At 39.2% G+C, this 23,075-nt stretch overlaps 1 protein-coding gene across 7 annotated transcripts in view; it reads left to right on the top strand.

Moving 5' to 3' along the window:
• Positions 1 to 22,640, top strand: part of POU2F1 (POU class 2 homeobox 1) — a 109,378-nt gene extending 86,738 nt beyond the window's left edge. For all 7 annotated transcript variants that reach the window (XM_042810805.1, XM_042810804.1, XM_042810807.1 and 4 more), the window contains 9 exons: positions 5,655 to 5,749; positions 8,044 to 8,217; positions 12,155 to 12,296; positions 14,452 to 14,597; positions 15,378 to 15,557; positions 18,196 to 18,301; positions 19,125 to 19,470; positions 20,291 to 20,379; positions 21,643 to 22,640. In XM_042810805.1, the coding sequence (XP_042666739.1) occupies positions 5,655 to 5,749; positions 8,044 to 8,217; positions 12,155 to 12,296; positions 14,452 to 14,597; positions 15,378 to 15,557; positions 18,196 to 18,301; positions 19,125 to 19,470; positions 20,291 to 20,379; positions 21,643 to 21,953 (1,589 nt within the window). In that variant the 3' untranslated portion in view covers positions 21,954 to 22,640. The remainder of the gene's footprint in view (positions 1 to 5,654; positions 5,750 to 8,043; positions 8,218 to 12,154; positions 12,297 to 14,451; positions 14,598 to 15,377; positions 15,558 to 18,195; positions 18,302 to 19,124; positions 19,471 to 20,290; positions 20,380 to 21,642) is intronic.
• Positions 22,641 to 23,075: the final 435 nt, after the last annotated feature.

Genomic DNA, 23,075 nt, shown 5'->3' with positions numbered 1-23,075 from the left:
CTCCAGGCTACAGGTATTCATTACCAAGATATGAATTAAGTCCTTAATATTTACTACCTGCTTTGAAATCAAGACTTCAGAGCTAGCAATCCAAATAGGTAGTAGGTAAAAATGTAGATTTTCATAGTAGTAGGGTGGCAGCACCTTTGCATAGATCAATGAAGTGGTATTTCTTCAACACTGCAGTTCACCAGCTTCAGCATGTATGCATCCATATTCTTGAACTGATCCTAAAAGTTAAGTGGATCCTGCAAAAGGTACAGCAGCGTGCGGTGGGATGGTATCTGTGCAACGTGCTTGTAGGAATCTGTAGGTTAGTAGGTTAGTACATTCTCTACTGTGTTGATTCCCAGTATGATTCCAGCTCTAAGTCCCCACTTGAGAAGATCAGGATTAGATAAAATGAGGTACGCTGAAGTGACCGGGAGGAGTTTCTTTGCATTTAGAATGGTCGGTGAAGTTGATCAAATAACACTGTATGTAATGTGTAGTCTGATACTTCTCTTTTCGTTGTTTTGGTTTTTTTTCCCCATTTAATCAAATTATGATCATATAATGGTTTTGCTCTGTACATGCCAACTTCCAGGGTACATCTGTGAGAAAATGAACAGCTTTGGCAGAGAAAAAGCAGTCAAGTTTTTCATCAGTGAAAAAAATCACTCTTTTAGGGAGCTCGGAGATAAATTATGTATTATGATGATGAGCCAACTTTTCAAAGATTATGCTGAAAAAATTTGCACTTCAATATTTGCTTAGTTTTAGACAATAGCAACTAAACCCCAGATCAGTCCTTAGGGACTGTTGGTTGGCAGGAATTCTTTGGCTTGAGCTGTCATTTACATTCCTTGTAGATATTAGAGGAAAAGTTCTGGGTGATTGTAGATGCCTTTACTTTAAATATTTAAAACAAAATTAGATACCTCTAAAACAGCAGACTTTTCTTGCATGTAACCTTCTGTACGCCCATACAATTATCCATACAATCAGTTTCATGTAATTGATTTATTTTCCATTATTAGTGCAGTAAAACTGCTGGACTCCTATTTCTGACCCTCTATACTGGATTCTAACTCTGCAAGGTTAGATATCAGTATCCAGAGGATATGGATACTACAGTATTTCTTATGGATTAAAAAATAAAATAAAATCACATAGGTTGAAAGGGACTGTATAGAGATTTTGTAGCGTTCTTATCCATCTGTTCTATTAACAGTAATGGTCTCTGGCTGGTTTAGTTGATTTTTGAACATCTTCAAGGCTAGAAATTCTTCAGGCACTTCTCTCAATTTAAAAAAGCATAATGAAAAAAGTCCACACACAGAAAAGTGCCTAGAAAAACAACTCTCTTTTTATCTAGTTGGAGTTTTCTATGTTCTTGCTTCTATCTGTTGCTGCTTACTATTGTGCACACCCTCAAGAATAGTCCATTTCTATACTTGAAGACAGCAGTAGCTGAGCAAAACAGATCTATTGGCACATTCCTTGTGTGACTGTTAGACTTGTTAGCCATTTCGATAGGCATTGAATGTATGAATCTGGGATGTCATTGTGTCTTGTACTGGAGATGTATTGGGCAGCCCAGCACAGGCTGGACATACATTTTTTTTATACGGTCTTACTTAGGTAGAATCAGTGGCCTACCTACTGACTCTTACTAATTAATATACTACTTATAATATATATACTTACTACTCTTACTAATTAATATAACCTAAGATGTGATTGCTAAGAAGGCATAGAGCTGATTTGTTGCCCACCCCCAGGTGTTTTTCTGCAAAACTATTCTCTAGACTGTAAGTGCGCAGCCTGTATTGCTCTACTGGGTTATTGTAGCCCATACCCAGGACTTTGTATTTTCTTCCATTGATCTTCATGAGGTTCCATTTGTCCAGCTAGCCTGGACCCCTGCTTATAGTCAATTGACTGCTCTCCTATTTGATGTCCACAAACTTGCTGAGAGTATATTCTGTTCTATTGTACATTTTAGTAATAAAGACAATAAACAGCATTGGCACCAGTATCAGTTCACAAAGAAGCAAACCAGTCTGAAACACCAATGCCACTGCAGTTGCCTAAAGGGTGCCATTTTGTACTTAAACTGTTTTTAAAGGCTATGCTAAGGGCTCTGTACTGTCACTGAAGTTTTATTAGACCAAAGCATGGGGAGTAATATTTTTGGGGAAAAAAAGCCAAGTACAAATCTCATCTGAAAAGATGGCAACTGTTTGAAAAGTAGATGAGAGAGATGCATACTTTACTAAAACAGTTCAGCTGCTTTCTCTGATTCCTAATTATTACTCTGGTCATCTAGAAGTTTAACTTTTTCTTTCTCCAGTTTCTTTCTGAGGGACTTAGCATCAGTATTTAAGAAGGGTAAAATAACAACTATGTGTGTGAAACATGTTCAGGATATTTTATTCTGTCCTTCAGTGATAATTACTTCAGAATATATGAGCAAGAATAAAATGAGGAAAAGCATAGTCAGTGCGTGCTCTTTAGCAAAGTGTTACTGCCAGAAAAATATCCTGTGTGATTTCTTTGAGGTCATTCATTTACAGAGCCACCTGATATCACAGAATGGCCTGGGTAGGAAGGGACCTCAAGGATCATGAATCTCCACAGGCAAGGCCACCAACCTCCCTATTTAACACTAGATCAGGCTGCCCAGGGCCCCATCCAACCTGGCCTTGGACACCTCCAGGGACAGGGCATCCACAACCTCCCTGGTGCTGTTCCAGCACCTCACCACTCTCTGTAGAGAACTTCCCCTGATATCCAACCTAAATCTTCCTTCCTTCTACTTAAAACCATTTCCCCTTGTCCTACTGTTATCTACCCTTTCGAAGAGTTGATTTCCCTCCTGTTTGTAGGCTTCCTTTAGGTACTGAAAGGCTGCAATGAGATCACCCCACAGCCTTCTTTTCTCCAGGCTGAACAAGCCCAGCTCCTTCAGCTTGTCTTCATAGGGAAGGTGCTGCAGCACCTTCATCTTTGTGTCTCTCCTCTGGACCCTCTCCAACAGCTCTCAGTCTTTTTTGTACTGGGAGCTCCACACCTGGACACAGTACTGCAGATGGGGCCTCACAAGAGCATAGTAGAGAGGGACAGTCTGCTCCCCTGTCCCTGCTTCTGATGGAGCCCAGGATACCATTTGCTTTCCGAGCTGCAAGAGCACACTGCCAGCTCGTGTTAAGTTTTTCATCCATCAGAACCCCCAGGTCCTTCTCTGCAGGGCTGCTTTCAAGGACTGCTCCTCCTAGTCTGTGTACACACCTGGGATTCCTCCAGCTCAAGAGCAAAACCTTGCACTTTGCCGTGTTGAACCTCATTAGATTCACCCGAGCCCAGCTTTCCAGCCTGTCGAGGTCCCTCTGACTGTCACCCCTTCCTTCCACCATGTCAACCGCACCGCTCAGCTTGGTGCCATCAGCAAACTTGCTGAGGGTGCACTCAATTCCGTCATCAATGTCACTGATAAAGATGTTAAAGAGCACTGGTCCCAAGACAGACCCCTGGGGGATGCTGCTCGTTACTGACCTCCACCTGGGCATAGAGCCATTGATCATCACCCTCTGTCTGCGGCCTTTCAACCAGTCTCTTATCCATCGAGTGGTCCATCCATCGAATCCTCATCCATCCAATTTGGAGATAAGGATGTGGTGGGGGAGCACATCAAAGGCCTTGCTCAAGTCCAGGCAAATGACCTCGGTCATCTTCACTTTGTCCACCAATGCCATTGCTCCATCATGGAAGGCCACCAGATTGGTTAGGCACGACTGACAGGACAAAGCATAGCAAAAGGATAATCCTAAGTACTCTTGATTACAATTGTGAGTCAATAACGTGTGATCTGTGGTGTTAGCAGATAGATTGAAGATCACATGTGGTCACAGTTAGATGCCATTTTTTGTCTCACTGTTGGTCAGCACTTTATAGCATCACTGTGATGCTTTGGCCCTTTCTGTTTCAAATTCTCAGTTGAAATCAAAAGTTCTTCAGTTAGAGGTGATTGTTCTCTAATTAGTAATTAGATTCAAGTAGCTCAAATAATCTTACAAGTAGACAAACATTTGCCTTGGAATAAGCACTGTATGTGTGCTAGTAGTTAGCAGTCTTGGAATTTCTCAAACTGACCCATTCCCTCACCATGATTTTTCAGAACTGCAGCCACAACATTCATCATGTGATACAAAGCAAATTTGCAAAGTTGTCTGTGCTGTACTGTTATTTAGCGTAAGGAAAATTCTCTTACAATTTTATTACGTTAAAATCAGTGTCAGAAGACAATTCTTCTGTAGTTTAGCATCCCTCACAAAAGATGCATTTTCTTCTGTCTGCCTAGATAGTCCCAGGATAATTTTTGTGTCTCCTATGATATTATCCTCTCAAGCTTCTAGTTTCCCACTTGCTAGTTATGAAGTCCTAGTTCATGTGTCCCTTGTCTGTATTCTGCTAAAAGATACCTGTGGTGTGGTGTGCCCTGCCAGCTTATGAGCCTGGACACACTATGTCAGATGGACAGACTCAAATTGTGCAGTTTTCTTTGTGTTCTACTTGATATTCTGTCCTCTGAGTGGTCACCAGCATCTGTCTGCTGTTGCTGTGTCACCTCGCATTCACTCCCGATTTTTAGGAACTTTATTTAAAATGCTTGTTAAATGTAGATTTAATTAGTCAGAGCCTAAAATTGTTATAGGGATAGTTCATAGGCATAGTCAGGAGTTACGCAGAATATCTGTAGTATTATTTGCAGTAAGATCAAGGGAACTGATTAACTGTAGATCTATCTTTGTCTAGTTTATTACTCTTTAAAAATATAGTTAGTAATGCAGAAAATTTCAGATAATTTCTGGTTAAATTACATAGATGCAAAGATATTAATTCCTGGAAATACTTGATAAGCCATGCAGACTGTAAGAGAATTTATTTTTTTGAGTGACAGAGTATTGGGTACATTGGTTGCATCAATCTCAATTTTTCTTTAATGTTTTCATTTCATAATAGTGGGAGGCTTCGTATACTCTGTGTAATGCTTATTCTATTTGTTCAATGTAAACAGCGTTTAGCCTCTTGTTATTTTTGCAAAAGATTTCTTCTATATTTTGGCCAAGAGAAGCTTGTCACCTGGGCTTGTTTTGTCTTCTGGTGTGATTTGCGTAAGTTTGCCAGAGAAACTTGCCTTCTTGTTAGGCAGCTGGCATGGAGTGGCTTGCAGAGAAAGAGGAATGGTCAAGGAGCCCATTTGATATGTTTGATTAGTGTTCAATCCTTTTTACTTCTGCATGGCTCCTTGACTCTCAATCAGCTATTGGTTGCAGGAAGTTTGCATGTGATGTCTGCAAGCTGAAAGGGGCAATAAATGCTTCCTGCACACAAAACTTGGAGAACTTCAGTCACTGCAATTGTTTTTACAGAGGAGAGTAGCACAGACTTCTTTGTTTCACCTTTATGTCAGCGTGTGCTGACTTCAGAAAAATACAAGATTTTGGCCTGCAAATTCCAAAGTCTGGAGGCATCTCTGCAGGGATAAAATAACAGCTTGCATCTCGGATTTCTTGTAACGTTGATTATTTGGCAAGAACTGTGTTTCACCTCGTTCCATGTTGTAGTCATTGTTCTGTAGGTAACCCCAAACTACCATTTTCTCTTTCCAGGTCTCCTGCAAGCGCAGAATCTCTTAACGCAACTACCTCAGCAAAGCCAAGCCAACCTCCTGCAGTCTCAGCCAAGCATCACCCTTGCCTCGCAGGTCAGCCTTATTTCTAGAGTTCATGAGTTTCTGAGGGATTTGAATCATTGCAAGAGAATAAGCCCTTTGTATCTTAGTTACAGTAGCAAATACAGCTCTACTACAGGTATAAATATGGTGATAGTATTGAATTTGTCTTTCTGGATAAATTCAGTGTAGAACAGAATAACCTGTAACTTCAGTTTTGTAACTTTCCACTTGAATGTGCTATATATATATATATATATATATATATATATTTTTTTTTTTTTCCCATGGACTTTGTTTTTATTTTTTGCTGAAAGTTTTCATGTTTAGCATTTTGATTTAATGGGACTGGAGGAGCATTTGATTTCTTGTAGGGTTTTCTTGGAAACTTTATACTTTTATGAAATTTGGACGAGCAAGGTGTGGGCTGCACAAAAAGAGGATTACAGACTAGTATCTTTTTTAGAGATTGCAGTGGTAATCTGTCACTATTCTAGCTGAGTTGTTTGACTATTATTGTCAAGTCACTGCCAGTCTTATTAGTTACCTTCTATGGAAGAGAAGATATTGTCAGAAATGCGTTAAAGTATTCTGTTAGATATATGTTAAAATATTAAAGCTCTATGATTAAGCTCTCAGACAGTAAGAAAACCAATTCTAAGATTGCACGTGCCTGCAAATTTAATTTTGCTTCTCTCTGTGTTTTACTATGCAGTTTAGTTACATGATTGCATGCTGTTTCTAAAATACTATGTAACATCATACAGTATTTTCCTGCCTTGGTTACATGTAAGAAATGTTTAGTCTGTAATAAGATGCCCGTGTCTATCAGAGTCTTAGAAAACTACATTTTCTATTATACCACCTATAATACTCTTCATGCGCCATGCAGAAAATGAAATTGGTCTCACCTCCGTAGTGTAAACTATAGAGGTTAGCAGCATGACTCCACTAAAGATTGTACTTGGATTTTTAAAAAAGTATCAAAGCCACTAAGACAAAGTAAATTGTATAAAGGAGATGAAGTCAATAAAAACAGTGAAGTAATTATTCACTGTGTTTAGCATCAATTTAAAAATACTGGGGCACATACGTCTGCAGTCCTAGAAAGATCATACATGGTCGTGTTATTTCTCAAGTAATGCAATTATCGATACTGACCTTCCTCTACCATCTGCTATGCATTGCATGATACTACTGCACTAAGCCAGGAAAAAAACAACTATTATGTAAAGACTCAGCTATGTATGGAGTATTTATTTTAGAACAGCCATTTCTGGATCTTTGCAAGCTACTGTGGCGTTGCATAGACTTGAGAATGAATTGTGCTGAAGGAGCCTGTTGTTTCGGAGTTGGATGTAGGATGTAAAAGCTAATCAGCTGAACAGAATATCATTCAAGTAAAAGATTTGTCTGTGTATCTCAGGTTATCTATTGCATGTCAGAAGTTAGAGGTTTGTACCCAAAACATGTTTTCAGTATTTCTGCAGCACATAAAACCTGAACTGTGCAATATCATATTTTAATGTATGTTGTTCACCTGTTGAGATTATGTTTTTTTTTTTTTAAACAAATTCTTACTGCTGGATCTTGTTTGTTGATATTCAGGAAGAGTGAGCCTTGTGCTGACTTTCTGGAAGATTTGCTTTTTATGCAGAAGTAAAATAAGATCTAAAAGGAATTAATTTTTTTGCAGGTTGCCTTTACTTAGTTTCTTATATCATCAGTGCTGTCACCCTTATTGTTGGAAGTATAAACAGAAGGGTTAGAGAGCAATGTATTTTTTTCTTTACTCAAATTGTTGGGTCACTCATGAGAGGTGGCATTAGAGGAAACTTGCTACTTGTGCTGCCCCTTTAGGTGCTCACTGTTCCAAGATTATACAGGAGAGTTCATACTTTTGGGCTGATGACAATCTGCGACTTCATACAAGTAGTAAATTCAGTTTTTAAGTGATTAAAATGGCATGAATACCTAGCTGTCTATAGCCAATAGAACTATATCAAGTAGGAGCGTTCAGCCCTTCTTTGAGCGGCTTCTGTAGCAAATTGAAGTTGTTTGTTATCTGCTGCACTGAACATCTCGTAGGTTTCTTTAATGGGTTCTGTCAGAGCCTTTAAAAGACTGTCATATTGATAGTTTTCTGAGTTGTGTTTGCTTGTTTTTGAGAAGAATGTAGATAAATTTAAAGAACTTTCAGATTGATGGAAATGTCAAATTCATGGATCTTTCTCGCAGAAACCTCTCATACTTTTTCTAAGGTTATTTTTTGCTGGTAATTCTTTTAAGTCTGATTTTCATGTTTTCCTTGCCCTCTATCCTAATAGCCAGCAACCCCAACACGCACAATAGCAGCGACCCCCATTCAGCCACTTCCACAGAGCCAGTCAACACCAAAGCGAATAGACACTCCCAGCTTGGAGGAGCCCAGTGACCTTGAGGAGCTTGAGCAGTTTGCCAAGACTTTCAAACAAAGACGGATCAAACTTGGATTCACTCAGGTGAGACTGCGTACCTTAGTGCCTACCAGTGTGGAATCTGAGGTTTCATCTTTCAAGTCTGGAGGGGGACTACAATTCCACCTTTTCTTAGGAGTACCTTCTTAAATAGGGTTATGCTCTGGCCTTTATGTAGGGGATTTCTAAGAAATAACAGAAAAAGCCATACATCCATCTTACATCCCTGTTGGTTTTAAAGCATAGCCATTTTCCCAGCAGGTACATGCATTTACCAGCTCCAGATGTCATTGCATGCGCACTATCCATTCTGTAGGATTTAAAATGAATGGGACAAAGCACTTTAAAGCTGCCTTCAGAAGTACAAAGTTCCAAAAAAATCCTACAGCACAATTAACTGCTCTGTGTGTTTAAAAAAAAAAGTATGTCACAACTGTGGAGTTGCTTTGGTTGTCAAAGGGTTTTTATCTCTCAAGTGTATTTTGCTATTAAACATCAATGATTTCTGTATTTAATGCTTCTGCTAAGGTTCCTAAACAAAACCTGAAAGGACTGTCACCTTTGAAGTTCTCTCCTTGCAGAGATGAACTGGAATTGTGGTTTATTTATTTATTTATTTTTGTTTAAAAGCTCAGAAATAGCAAAGAGCTGAAGAAAAGTAATCTGGAATGTAGTGAAAATGGTTGAATGAGGAATACAATTAGAAGTACGATACAATTCATTATTCTGTTGAAGGGAAATACCACTTGGACGCAAGAGCTCTTTTGTATCAATATAAAAATGAAATATTTTACTACAGAATTAAAATACCTGTCCAGGTAAACAATTCATTCTGTCAGGAGCCTATGTTAAGCACAGAAGTGTTTTGCCAGAAGAAATAGCAAACAAAAATCCAAGTAGGTATTTAAAAGTCTGACTTCAGAGCAGTCAGTCCAGAATATTTGATTTGTCCACCCTTGGAATAAGGAAACCTATTCTAGCTGAAAGTATGTGCTGAAGTCAGATTTATTTTTTTGGCAGAGTTTTAAATGTTTGAAAAATCAGGGTTCATAATGAAAGTTCCTGGCAGCGTCTTAATTATAACTGAAGAACAGAATGTTCCTAGTAAAATTAAGTGCATTTTGCTGGCATGTGTGCCTCCTTGTCTTCCTTCTTTCCACTAGAGGGAGGTACAGAAAGGTAGCAGTGATAGACACACATAAAAACTGGAATAAAGCAGAACAGAATAGAGTAAAACACAATAGCTTCCCTACAGCCTGATTGAGGAGGTTTATGTAGATCTTTAGCTATTACGTATAGTCTGTCCTACTGTGAAATGATTATAAAGGCTCAGCTAAGACTTTGTAAGCTGTGGATTAACCCTTCTTTTTTGACCCTGTTACGAATTTTTGTGGTCAGGACAAACGATCACAGCTATTCAAGCTTGCATTTTAGTATTTGCTTTTTAGCTTAAAGATAGCAAACAGAACAAGCAATAACATTGCATTTGATCATTCCTGTCCTACATTAAGTGTGTATGTATGTATTTAGGCAATTCTAATGAGTTTTGTTTACTTGTGTAATTGGATAACTAGAGATCCCTATTAGTTCAGTTTCCTGTAGTTGGATAAGCGGACTGCCTTTCAGAGGATAAAATAAATTTATTTCCAGTAGCACTGTAAGTTTTTTCAAACCCAGCCCACCTCTGTTTTTCAGAGATTGTTTGCACAGCAAACTGATCACTTACCATATTCTACCTTCTGAGTAATATAAAAGATACCGAATTTCAGCAGTGTCTTCCTCCAGAAGTGTCCATAGTAGACGTATTTATGGCCTGTTGTTTAACTGTTTTTCTTAAAAGTGTCTCTGTCTCTGACATGCAGAGTTACAGTGGAAGTATTGCGTCTTGGTGTTATTGCAGTTATGGGACTAATTGCTCAGGACAGCTTGAAGCTATGTGAACAAATATTTTAGACAATGTTATTTTTACTCTCTACAAGATATTACCTCCTCTAATCCATCTGAGCTTCATAGAATCATAGAATGGCTTGGGTTGGAAGGGACTTCAAGGATCATAAAGTTTCAACTCCCCTGCCATAGGCAGAGTTGCCAGCTACTAGGTCAGATTGCCCAGGGCCCCATTCAGTCTGGCCTTAAATGCCTTCGGGGTCGGGGCATCCACAGCTTCTTTGGGCAACCTGTTCCAGCACCTCACCACTCTCTCAGTCCCCTGACAAATAATCTAAATTTCCCCTGTAATTTAAAACCATTCCCCTTTGTCCTATCAGTGTCTACAGACAAGCACACACAATGGTGATGTACCTTGTAATCCATCTCATTTCATTTCTAGAGCGTCATTCAGTCTACAGCATAGATCAGACATCTCGTTCATCCTCTGTTCCGTACTTTCAGTAGCCCACTCCAGAATATGAAATTCTCATTCCTATTCGCAGATCTCTTTGCCTGTATCTGCAATGCTACCCTGCCACCTTTTGGTATTGAAAACTACTGACAAAGAAATGGTTAACTATTTGTTTTAAATGATACAATAAACGTTAGTAAGAACAACACAGATATCAGAATTAAATTTGGTTGGGAACTGGAGCAAATTTCATAAATCTCTCTTCCAAGACATAGTACAGCTTATGTCTAAAATAGTTTACATAGCCAGGTTTTATTCATAAACTCAGTAGAGCATCCAGCTTACTTCTCATGGAATGATTTGTGAGTTTTGAAATGCACAGAATCATGGGATACGAGTAGAGATTTCCTCAATTTTTCTTTTCTGTTTGAAGGGCTTACAAACCAATTGTTCTGGTTCCTCTTCGAAGAAGGAGTTTGTTTTCTTCATGCAGCCTGCACAATTTACTTACCAAAGGCTTACCTTGCTTGTGTGTGGCCACTCTGCATGCTGTTACTTTATTTGTGTCAAGCTGTGGTTGTGGATCTGACCTAATGGAAGAGGAGCAAGCTTTATGCACCATCCAACTAACTCAGTCGCAATTAAACTCCACTAACCGTGCTCAAGCTCTTAAGTCTTTTCTTCTAGGCTTTTGTCTATCACCTTTTGTGTAAAAACAAACAAACAAAAACTGAATTAAACTAATTTATAGCACATAGTAAGAAATGACTAAATTTTCTGAAAAGACAAGACCTTCATGCTGTAAAACAGAACTTGAAAGCATGCTGTTTATAATGACCATGATCAAGAATGGGTCTTTATTAAATGAGACTTTCAAAGCATGCAATACATGGAGGCAGTATAACTATAGTTGAGCAGAATATCTGAAAGCTAGCTGAAACTAAGTTTTGAAAAACAATAACATGTAAAGAGGTGATCATCTGTCTGTTAATTTCCTGGATCGCTTTTGGCAGATGGGTATTGGTAGTGAAGACTACCATTAATCATTATTTGAAATGATTGAACTTTTTGCCTGCTTTGAAATGCATATCTATGAGGAGGAATTTGATTTGAACCTCGGAAGATACTAAAAGTTCAGCTATGAGTATTTTTCCATTTATTTAAATGTGACTTAAGTTTGTAGACAAGCTTCATTCATCTCTTCAAGAGTGTTTTTCTGCTAATTTGAGGACATAAATTCACTGTATTTCTGCTTATTTGAACTTTTCTCTGTTGATGTGGATTACATCGAGCCTTAAATCTGCTGCTCCCAAAGAGAGTTTGGCCTTTCCAAAGAAACTAAGAAAAAAATTGCAAGTTAATATTCAGTGGAATGTTCTGATTAGTGGTAATGCTAAGAAGAAAAAGCAAGAGGGATTTCCTGGAAAGAGTTACATAGTTAATCTGACCGAGTGAAGTTTGAAAATATGACATTTCTTTATCTTTATTCGCTTTAGCATGAATCTTTAATGCTGAGCAAGTTTCTGTGAAACTGAATTCCATGCAGTAGAGGAGTCACTAAATACTCAAGGATGTTGACAGGATTCCTTGCTTTGGAAGTACCTATGTTAGTGAATCCCTTTTTTCTCTTTCTTTGTCCAGGGTGATGTTGGGCTCGCTATGGGCAAACTCTATGGAAATGACTTCAGCCAAACTACCATCTCTCGCTTTGAAGCCTTGAACCTCAGCTTTAAGAACATGTGCAAGTTAAAGCCACTTCTGGAAAAGTGGCTCAATGATGCAGGTGAATGAGTCTGTGTATTTCTTCACCAGCCTATCAAAATCAGTAGGATTCTGAAAAACTCTGGGAAAAATGCTTCGTTGGTGCCCTTATGGTTTTATGAAGCCACTGATCTATGTTCATGGGACAAAAAAGGGTGCAGAAATAAGTGTCCATTCTTCCCTGTTTGTGTGCCCACATATGTCTGAAATAGTTCCATTGTGAACTTCTAGAATTGCGTTCTACAGTCAGCTGAATAATTGCATGGGGTGAGATGTAATGTGTGTCATGATTTTCCTCCTTCATGTATGTTAATGCATATAACTTCTAATCTTCCTCTAGCTTTCTTTTTCAGATGTGTAATAAGAGAGAGTTGCATGCTTTGTTGTTTCAGTAAGCAGAGCTTATTGCATTCATCTCCTCCCACATCCCCTGTGTGCATTCTTTTCATCTCGCTCCAAGAGTCCTTATGAGCACTCTCTTTCTCTCCACAAGAAGAGTTGTTAGTTTTTTTTTTTCTTCACAGAATGATTTTTTTTCTTGGGAGAAAGTTACTCATGTTAGTGTTACAGTGAAAAAAAGGAAAAAGAAAAAAAAACAAAAAACACCAGAAAAATGAAGCTTGGGTGATGGTGCTAGGTGTTAGGATAGATAATGTTAGTGCTGTCAGCTTTTTTTTCTTTTGAGTGTACAGTTGTGCATAGTATAAAACTGATAGATCTGCTAAACAGGTGGCGTAGACAATTTGTGCCTTCCTATTTTTATCAAGATGAAGAGAGCTTTATGCTATTACCTACAGTATTCCCTGAAATTCTGTAATTAACTGGATGCAGTGTTGAAATTTATTTCTGCAATGGAACAAGGAAGTGTCGTTCTGTTGTGCTTGACAGGTGCAGCTTTGGATAATGTGGATCTATGATAGGAAACACAAAGAACTTCACACTGACAGCTCTAGGCCACAGGACAACGGTCCCCAAACAGCTGACATGAGGGAATGTCATATTTTACATTTCCTGCTAACCTGAAGAAAGACTTGGATCTGTAAAGTGAAGTTAAAGACTTAACAGTGCTGGGCTCATTTGCAGCCTGGAAGTTAGGAGCCATAGTCTTTGGCTCTCATTTAATTTCTTGAAAATCTTTGAAAGAAAGATTCAGGTGACTGTACAGATCATTCAGCTATTTTTGGGTAAAAGCAGGTGGCAGAAGCATTCCAATGATCCCTTCCATTATGTTACGTTGGAGTGTTAGAATTCACTGTTACAGAACTTGGTTTGTTCTGTGGCATTTTCAGGGTGGAGAAGGGATCCAGCAGGTTTATGGGTACTGTTACTGAAAAAAATATGATGTAGAAAATAATGTGGTGAATGTACTTGCCCATTGGAGCCTATGAGAGTGATGTTAAGCATTATGAACCACTTTGTCTACTTATCAGGCACAAACCCTAGTGCAGCAAGGGGTCTTCAGTGTTACTCAACCATAATTGGTCATTTAGACTGAGCTTCCTTTTGGAACCTGTCAGTTGGTTGTTTTGCACTTTCTTATGCAGAGTGGGATAAAAGTGCATATTCTCTTTGCTATTCTGTGGAGCCAGAAAGAATAGGATTAGCAGTTGACAACTGGAGACCTTCTGAAGCTAAGGAGGGGGAAACTGCTAGATATGTAGGCTTTCTAGCAAAGCTACATAGCACAGAGACTATCTGCTAAGATCTCCAGAGAAAAGAGGTTTAATGCTGTGAAGCTGTCTGGGAGATCCTTCTTCCTCTACTGTATTGCAGAGTAGGTAAAAGAAATTTCAGATTGCTCAGATTTTTTTTTTTGGCCTATTGCTGTGGCTTGTGAATATCAACTGCTGCATTTTTTCCTTGAACTGTAGTTGCAGTGTGAGAGTGTGGGTTGAAATGAAATAAGGGAGAAAGAAACTTTGTGTAGGTAAAATAAAAAGGGCTCTCTGGTAGAATACAGGAGCAAAGACAGCACCCTCCCAGGCTTAACTCATAGATTTTAAGTTTCAAGTACAGCAGTTAATGCACGTGATCTTCGGAAATCTCTGTATATCTGGAATAGATACAGAGTGGATTTTAGCGTCCCATGCACAGGTGAAGAACACTTACATTATAAGTTGCACTGCATTCAGATAAAATCTCTTAATTTGTATTATTATTATTTTTTTTTTTTTCAGAAAACCTCTCATCTGATTCAACTCTCTCCAGCCCAAGTGCCCTGAATTCTCCAGGGCAAGGAATCGAAGGCGTGAACCGTAGGAGGAAGAAACGCACCAGCATAGAGACCAACATACGTGTGGCCTTAGAGAAGAGTTTCCTGGAGGTCAGTGATGCTGTTGTTCAGGTCAACCTATAAAGAAACGAAGAAGCTTTTGTTTGATGTTGCACGTGCTAGAATGAAGCCATTACCATACTGTTTAGGAAAATGCTTGTACTAAAGGAGGTAAATTCAAAGACTGTTCCAAGGAGCACGCAATCAGTGTCTGTTTTAATTTGAAAAATCAACAACAAACATACATACAACCACCCCACCAAAATCTCATTGGTTCTTACAGTTCATTGACTCAGTGATTTTTTTGCAATCCAGGGTGCTGAACAATAGCTCAAAGCTTGATATTGTGCACATCAAAAAGAATAAAACAGAATTATTTTTTTTGAGGGTGGGTGAGTGGGTAACAACATACATAACAAAGTCTCAGCATATATAACGTTCAGTTCTAAACTACCTTTGTGCAGCTGTATGTGCAGATGTATGTTCTGTTTGTTTATGAGAGATGCTAAAAGAAAGCTTTCCAGTCAATACCTAGAGGTCCTAGAAGGATAAACTTACAAGTCAGATCCTTTCTCTCATAAAGACAAATGTGAGCTTTGTCTTCATCTCCCATCTTTGAGGAATGTAGCTTACCATTGGTACAAATTTTCCTGTCACTTGGAAAATGTAGGGCAAAAGTATCTATTATGATCTCTCTCTAGAGAATGTACCACTGAGCAGACTTTGCATGTAAATAGCCTGTCCAGATTTCTGTCTAGTGAAGGAGAAGCTATAATGTAAAGCATACGAAGGTAACTTCTCACCTTTCAAGTACTTGTTGCCTTTCCTTAGAACCAAAAGCCTACCTCGGAGGAGATCACCATGATAGCTGACCAGCTAAACATGGAGAAGGAGGTGATCCGCGTTTGGTTCTGTAACCGGCGCCAGAAGGAGAAAAGGATCAACCCACCCAGCAGTGGTGGAACCAGCAGCTCGCCCATCAAAGCAATTTTCCCTTGCCCGACCTCACTGGTAAGAATCAAGAATCTGTGTTGACAAAGATCACTGGAAAAGAAAGTTCTGCTCTGTGCTCTGTGACAATTGCACGTGCTACACCTTCTTTGTACAGCAGATTGGTTCTCACAAGTGTATCTTTTACTGGCATTTTAAATATCCTTCTTGCATCCTATGAAAGCGAGAGAATGCTTAAATATTAGGCACTAATCAGGTCTTCACTTCAGGCATTTTATTTAGCCAATTCATGACTAAGTATTCTGGCTAGGAAATTTGCATTTAGGTTGTTGCTTTGGAAATATGCAAGACATAGCCCATGCTTATATCTGGATCTTCTCTTGACAAAACTGTTTTTATATAGTATAATAGTAATAAAAAATGCTTAGCAGTTCTACCCTTCCTGCCTTATTTTGGCTGCAGTGGTAAGCAGGTGAGCAGCAGTAAATCGTATCATTTGGAGACTTTAAGTCATAAAAGTCCAGTGTTACTGTTGTCACTTTTATTCAGGAGTTGTTGTATCAAGAAGGCATGGAACAAAGGAAAAAAATAGCTAATACTCATGTAATTAATTTCCCAAACTTGTATTTACCTCAGGTAAACACAAACTTCATGAAAATATGAGTAACAAAACACTTGCATCAAGGTTCCTTCAGCTCCTTTGCTACCAATGTCCATGGAGGTCTGTTTTCATAAATAGAAACAGTAGCTATTAGATTTCATAGTAGCTATGCTAATAGGACTGTGGTGGAATTTATGTAGCCTGTAGTTGTCTTTTTGTAGTATTTATTCCACCTTCATCATTGTAGTAGCTAATATCTTCCAGTACTTCATTAAATCATTAATTTTGGTGATGTGTCATTCTTTCCCTTCATCCTTGTCTCAGGATGTGTGCATGCAACTTCTCATTTCAGGGGAAGGGATATGTTAACTGTACTTAGTCCTTTTATTTTTCTTTTTTTCCAGTTGGAAAGCAAGGCTACATGCCTTGCTACCAAAGCAGAACATAGTGAGATTGGTTAAAGTGTGCAAGCATTCTTGGACTGCAACTTCAGAAATTTATGTAGGAAAATTTTCTTTTTAATTACCAATGGCCATTGTATATGAGAAATTGAAATCTTAACAACAGTATCCATTTTATCAGTGATATTTCACTAAAGCATTTTCACTCATTGTAAGCTTCTCTTAAGACTGTATTACCACTCAGATGGACATTCCTCCTCCCCCATCCCCTAGTCTTCACTGGCTATATGCTCTGTTGATTTCTTTTGTCAGCTCTGGGGGCTGTGTACGTAGGATGATTGGACTCTGCTATTTTGGCTACAAGTTAACCACGTGAAGAATAACAATTTTTAGTAGTATGTCTGAATAACCAATCTAGTTTCCACCCTGACTACATAAGTGCTAGAGCTCTGTGGCAGGATTGGAGGGGAATGCTGGTTTTGATTGTAGCCTCCTTTTGCATTGGCTTAAGTCAGTCACTGTAACCACAAGGGTTAGCTGTATTAATTTTAGGTCATTCACTGCCCTGAAATATTGATTGTGACTTTGGCCTTAACTGTTCAGTGGACGGTTGACAGATGTGGTGCGTAGGCTGCGTTAGTGGGAGGTGTACTGTATGTCTAGTTCTTTATTTCATAGACTATTTGAGATGGATGGAAAGCTCTTAGACCTGTCCCAGTTGCCCCAGCCTTGTTTAAAATGCGTAAAGCATTTGACTTCCTATAAGAGGATATGCAGCAAGAGAGAGATTTCTCTGATAATGGACTTCAGTAAGAGATGGGAAAAGAGGAAGGTTTTAGCCTGTATTCTTAGCTGTGTTCTCTTGGGCAATTTTGAAGTATTAATTTCTCTCATTGGTGTAAAGCAGCCTTCAAATATTTCTCTTAGACGCTATTTCTTGTTCATAAAAAGTCCTTTTTTTTTTCTTAAATTTGCTGTTGCTTATAAGTGTACTTCTGCAACCTTAGTTCTTACGGTGTATTCTCTCCATGGTATCTGCAGTTTATTTTGTAGCTTGCTTGTACTAAGCTGTCCATATGTTAAATAAGCTAATGTCATTTGGATGTTTTAAAATTTAGAGAACATTCCTCTGACATAAGGGAACTTAGCAAAATAGAGCTCATATGTTGCTTGAATAAATATGAAACGTTATGCTGTTTATCCATGTAAACCCACTACCCTAAAGACCTTTGTTAACGCTGTGGCCTCTCCGTCATTTTACCAGAGAACGGGATGTGTAGCTGAAAAGATGTTTAAACAAAGGAAACACCTTAATAGGAACTTAAAAAACACATTGATAGTATCTTTTGTAACTCTGGCAGAGTGGCTCTATTAAGCAAGGTTCTGTCTTTGGCAGGAAGGGATAGGTGGAGGGCCAACTTGCAGTCCTGAGACAGTATGGATATATACGGATAAACCTCCCTTCAAATGCTGAGTTATTAAGGGTGAAGATACTGCTGGTAATAAGAGTTGGTAATATGGCTAGCCCACTGAATGCTGAAGTAATGGATTTAGAAGATCCTTTACTAGTTACTTTATGTGCAGTATTTTCCCTGGTGATATCCTCAGCCGAGGATGAGAAGAAAGAAATGCAAGTCTAGTAGCTACCTGCTTTTGTCTTAACAGTTGAGCAGTTGTATTCTTTTTCGACCTCCAGGTGGCAACCACGCCAAGCCTTGTGACTAGCAGTGCAGCTACTACCCTGACTGTCAATCCTGTGCTCCCTCTGACCAGTCCTGCTGTAACTAGTTTGTCAGTCACAGGTAAGATGCATGCCATGACAGTTTCTCCACAGTTCATTTATTTTTCATTGTCAGGTAAATCATGATGTCAGACAAGTAATTAAGGTTTTATAGAAATAAAGATTTTGTTGGATTTCTAGTATCCTTTATTGTAGTTATCTGGAAGAAATTTAAAACTCTCTGGGATCTACTGCCTGAGTTTTTGTATAAAGTAGCTATTGGATTTTGATGTATGCAGTGCATAATGAGATGTGAAGATGTTTCAGACAAATATCTATAAGCTGCTGGGCTGGAATTGGAAAGCAGGGAAGAAAAATTGCCTTTATGATAGATAAAGAATCTTTGAGATGTTGTGAACTCATCTTTTGTATGTTGGTTCCAAGCATTCCTTTTCTCTCAACTTTAAACAAAGTTCCTACGTAGATTTGCCTTGCCCCCATGTTAACCTCTACCATTTTCCCCTTTCAAATTATTCAGAAGGTCTTTCTTTATCTCACTAGCAATCACACAGGTCTCTGGGGGCATCTTGTCATTGTTCCTCATTACTCCTCTCTGAAACTTCAGTCTTTGTGACCATTTGGTTAACTTTTCTGGGGAAACAAACACGGGTAGTAGTGAAGTGAAAGGTGCTACCTCCTATTGCTAGTTTTCTAGTGTTCTTCTGCCCCTTCTTGAAGTGTCATTCTGTTGTAGACTGAGACCCAAACTCAGCACCGCCAGACTTCTTTGTTCTAGAAGAATGAGTGTTTACCTCCCTTTCCGTTGGATGTGCAGTTCAGTTCAAGTGGTTTCTGCTCAGTTGTATCTGGTTTTTGTACTGATATAACCAGACTCAATCTTTTAGGCACAACAGAAACCACCTCCAACAACACAGCAACAGTGATTTCAACGGCACCTCCAGCTTCTTCAGCAGTGACATCACCCTCCCTGAGTCCTTCCCCTTCTGCCTCAGCCTCCATTTCAGAGGCATCCAGTGCCAGCGAGACCAGCACAACACAGACAACCTCCACTCCCTTGTCCTCCCCTCTTGGGACCAGCCAGGTGATGGTAACAGCATCAGGGTTGCAAACAGCAGCAGCAGCCGCATTACAAGGAGCTGCACAGTTGCCTGCAAATGCAAGTCTCGCTGCCATGGCTGCTGCAGCAGGACTAAACCCAGGCTTGATGGCATCCTCACAGTTTGCAGCTGGGTAAGGATGAATTTTTCACACCCTTACAGGTTAAGTGGCAGGAGAGGGAAGGAGAATTCTTGGAATAATTCGTGAGGTCTTTTATATATTGCAGTTTTCTGGTAGCTCGTTTGGCAGTTTTAGTGTCTATTACCTGAAATTCTGAAGGTTTGCTTGTAGATGGTCGAGATACTGTTCCCATCAGAGTACACAAACATGGTTTTCATTTTACAGATGAAAAAGCTGTGTTGCAGAGTTATAATTTGCCAAGTCATCAATCCTACTGCTCAGTTTGACTTAAGAGCTGCAACTTACCAGAAGTCATCAAATCATCTCAAATGGAGAGTTGACCTAGGCCTACCTGTCACCTCTGTATTTCTCCATCACAGTCAAGAAGTTGTAAAAATGCATAATATGTGTCAAAGTTTTTGCTTTAAAAAACATTGCTCTGAGAGATGGCTCTTTGTTTCTTCAATTCCTCTTGATTGACATCTGTCTTATCTGAATCTAGGGGGTGATGACAGCTGTTTAACAAGTTACGGTTTCCCAAAAATACATTACAGGAATACTTTACAGCTATGATCAATGCAACTTGTAGTTGCAGTGCCTGTACTTCAGACATATTGCTAACCACAGAGCTGAAAGGCAATATCTACTCAAGATATTGTCAAAGAAAAAAATGAAATAAGCTAAAAACTAGATTGAGGCCTTAATCTTCTGCGTTCCCCCCTGCCATTATTTAAAAAGTGGGATCATGTAGTTCTAAACAGTGGTCACCTTTTCCTAAAAGTAACACTCTTTCCCTTTGTCTTTGTTTCTTCCATGATCTTGGTTCCTGCAGAGGTGCCTTACTCAGTCTCAATCCAGGGACATTAGGTGGTGCTCTCAGCCCAGCCCTGATGAGCAACAGTACACTGGCAACTATTCAAGGTCAGTAAAGTTCTTCTTAATGCATCTCCGTTGTACTTCCTTAGCTTTGTTGTTCTCTACCAAAAAAAAGAATGCTGACCCTTCAGAACTGCACATAAGTGTTGTCAGACAAGAGGTTTTTCAAAATTCAAATGCCCAAACTCATTGTATGTATCATGGATTCAGGTACAACTTCAGAAAGTAGATTAGAACCATGTATAATCTCATACAGGTTCACAGAAGGCCTTTAAGATACTGCGTGTGATCTGAAATTGATTTTCTTGTCTTCCCCCCGTAGTTTTAGAGGCACGTGTGTCTCCAGCAGGTTGGAGAGATGCATTTTATAGCTCTTCTGACATAAGCCTGAGCAGAGTTGCACTGTTTTGAGATCTGTAGGAGAGCACTTCTGAGAAAGACTTGATCCTGGCTTCTTCTCAAACGTCTTTTAAATGTACAAGTGAAAAAAATTCTACCCCTAAAACTGCTTACGTTTAACTTTAAATTAATAAATCCATATCTGGAGGAGTAAAGCTTTGTTTTGCAACTGCCATGCAGTCAAAAATTTCCAGTGACTTTAAAAAGTAAGATCTGTTCTCAGTTCATAGTTTGTCATCTATGGGGGGAAAAAGAAAGTTGGTGCAGGTGCCTTAACATCTAGCTAACCTTGTGTATTCAGACATCTTGGGGACTATCTGATCTCCCTTACAACCCCTACAATTCTGTGATTGATTCTGTGATCTTCTAAAGCAGCTTAATAAATCTTGTTTGCAGGGTCCAAGAAAGAACCGTTTCACAAAGGGTCACAGATAAATATATGAGATCATAATCTAAGGCAGACTGAACCCTATAGCCTTGTGAGAGTAAGTTGTAACTGCATTTATATGTTGTAATTTTAAAAGTTACTCTCAAGGTTACATGACCTTCACCTTGTGATAACTGTTGTTTCAAGTGAACACGCATCTCAACCCTTTCCAAGTTACCTAAGTGCACAGATTTTTCTTTGACAGAAAACACAGCAGTGTTGCAGTGAAAGAGCTGAAGAAAAGCTTGATGGAATTAGGAGCAGGCGGCAGAAGCATTTAATATTTGCAAGGTCTTATCCACCCTTCATAAGGATTTGTCATTTTAAAAAAGAAAAGTTACATATGATGATTGTCATTAGTTGTGTAGGGAGCATTCACATCAGAGAAGGAAAGTGCAGAGCCCTGTTGCTTTTAGGCACATTCTGCATTGTTGCTTACTACTGATGCTATCTCCTCCCTGCTTAATTTTCCATTTTTTTAGCTCTTGCATCTAGTGGCTCTCTTCCAATAACATCACTGGATGCATCTGGAAACTTGGTGTTTGCCAATGCTGGAGGTACTCCTAACATCGTAACTGCCCCTCTGTTCCTGAACCCTCAGAACCTTTCTCTGCTCACCAGCAACCCAGTTAGCTTGGTCTCTGCAGCTGCAGCCTCCGCAGGGGCCTCTGGACCAGTTGCCAGCCTTCATGCCACCTCCACCTCAGCTGAGTCCATCCAGAACTCTCTCCTCACGGTGGCCTCTGCGAGCGGGGCCACGTCCACCACCACTACTGCCTCCAAGGCACAGTGAGCTGGGCTGAGCTGTGCTGCCAGCAGCCTTTTTCACTGTGCAGTGGGATTGGCTGCCAGTGGGGTTTATGAACTGAAAAATGTGATGGTCATCCTCTCACCGTGTTGCTGGGGACAAGGGAGAGAAGGAGAAATATTAAAAAAAAAACAAAAACAAAAACAACACAAAAACAAAACAAAAAAGCAAAAGCAAAACAGGAAGGATTTAAAGCTGGGACAGACATTTGCCTAATTTTATAATAAACACTGTCTTTTCAGGATCGCTTCATGGATCGGAGAACTTTCTAACCAAAAATGTAAAAAAAAAACAAACAAAAACAAACAAAAAAAAACAACAAAAAAAAAAACACAAAACAAAACAAAAACAACAAAAAAAAAAACCAACACAAAAAAAGTGAAAGGACTACTTATCATTTCCAGCAGTCACAATGACAAGTTAAGGTGGGTTATCAGTTCAAACATAGGACGGGGATTTCTTGTTCCTTTTTGGTCTAAATATCTTTCTTTTTTAATTATCATTTTATTGGTCTGTTGTACAGGCCATTATGTCATACAAGGTGTTTATAATCGTATCAATCTTATTGGGGGTTCCTTTCTTAACTGGTACAATTTAGGCAGGCCTGTATTACTGGTGTATCTCTATTATTATTATTATGATTATTATTATTATTATTTTTATATATATAGTTTGGACGCATTTGTCTATTGCTCCTGGATTATTTTCAGCGAGCTCCCACACCGTGGGGGGAGGGTGGGAGGGTGGAGAGGAAGAATGAGCACAAAGAGACTTTCTGTCCTAATCTTCTGGGAACGTTTTGAACAGTTTCCTCATCCTTAAATTTGTCTGACGTCTACTTAGAGGGGTCAGAAGGATTAATTTCCATCGCTTGTGCAGGAAGCTCAGTGTAGCGGTAGAGATGGTTGTGTGCGAAGATCCAGGCTGGTCTCTGCTCTTTGAGCAGAGGTAGGAATTAGTTGTGAACCACAGTTCTCCTTCTCTTAATTATTTAGACAAAATGGCCAAACTTTACACTTAGCTTCGTGTGCATGGTTCCTCTTTACTTCAGAGAGTGGAATTTAACCTCCTGAGTCTAGATTGTGTGGCATACTGATGGCTCTTTTG

Source organism: Centrocercus urophasianus, unplaced genomic scaffold (assembly GCF_019232065.1).
Source record: "Centrocercus urophasianus isolate 14NV4802_14NV808 unplaced genomic scaffold, USGS_Curo_1.0 seq_12, whole genome shotgun sequence".
NCBI lineage: Eukaryota > Metazoa > Chordata > Aves > Galliformes > Phasianidae > Centrocercus > Centrocercus urophasianus.
This window is presented reverse-complemented; position numbering and strand designations above follow the sequence as displayed.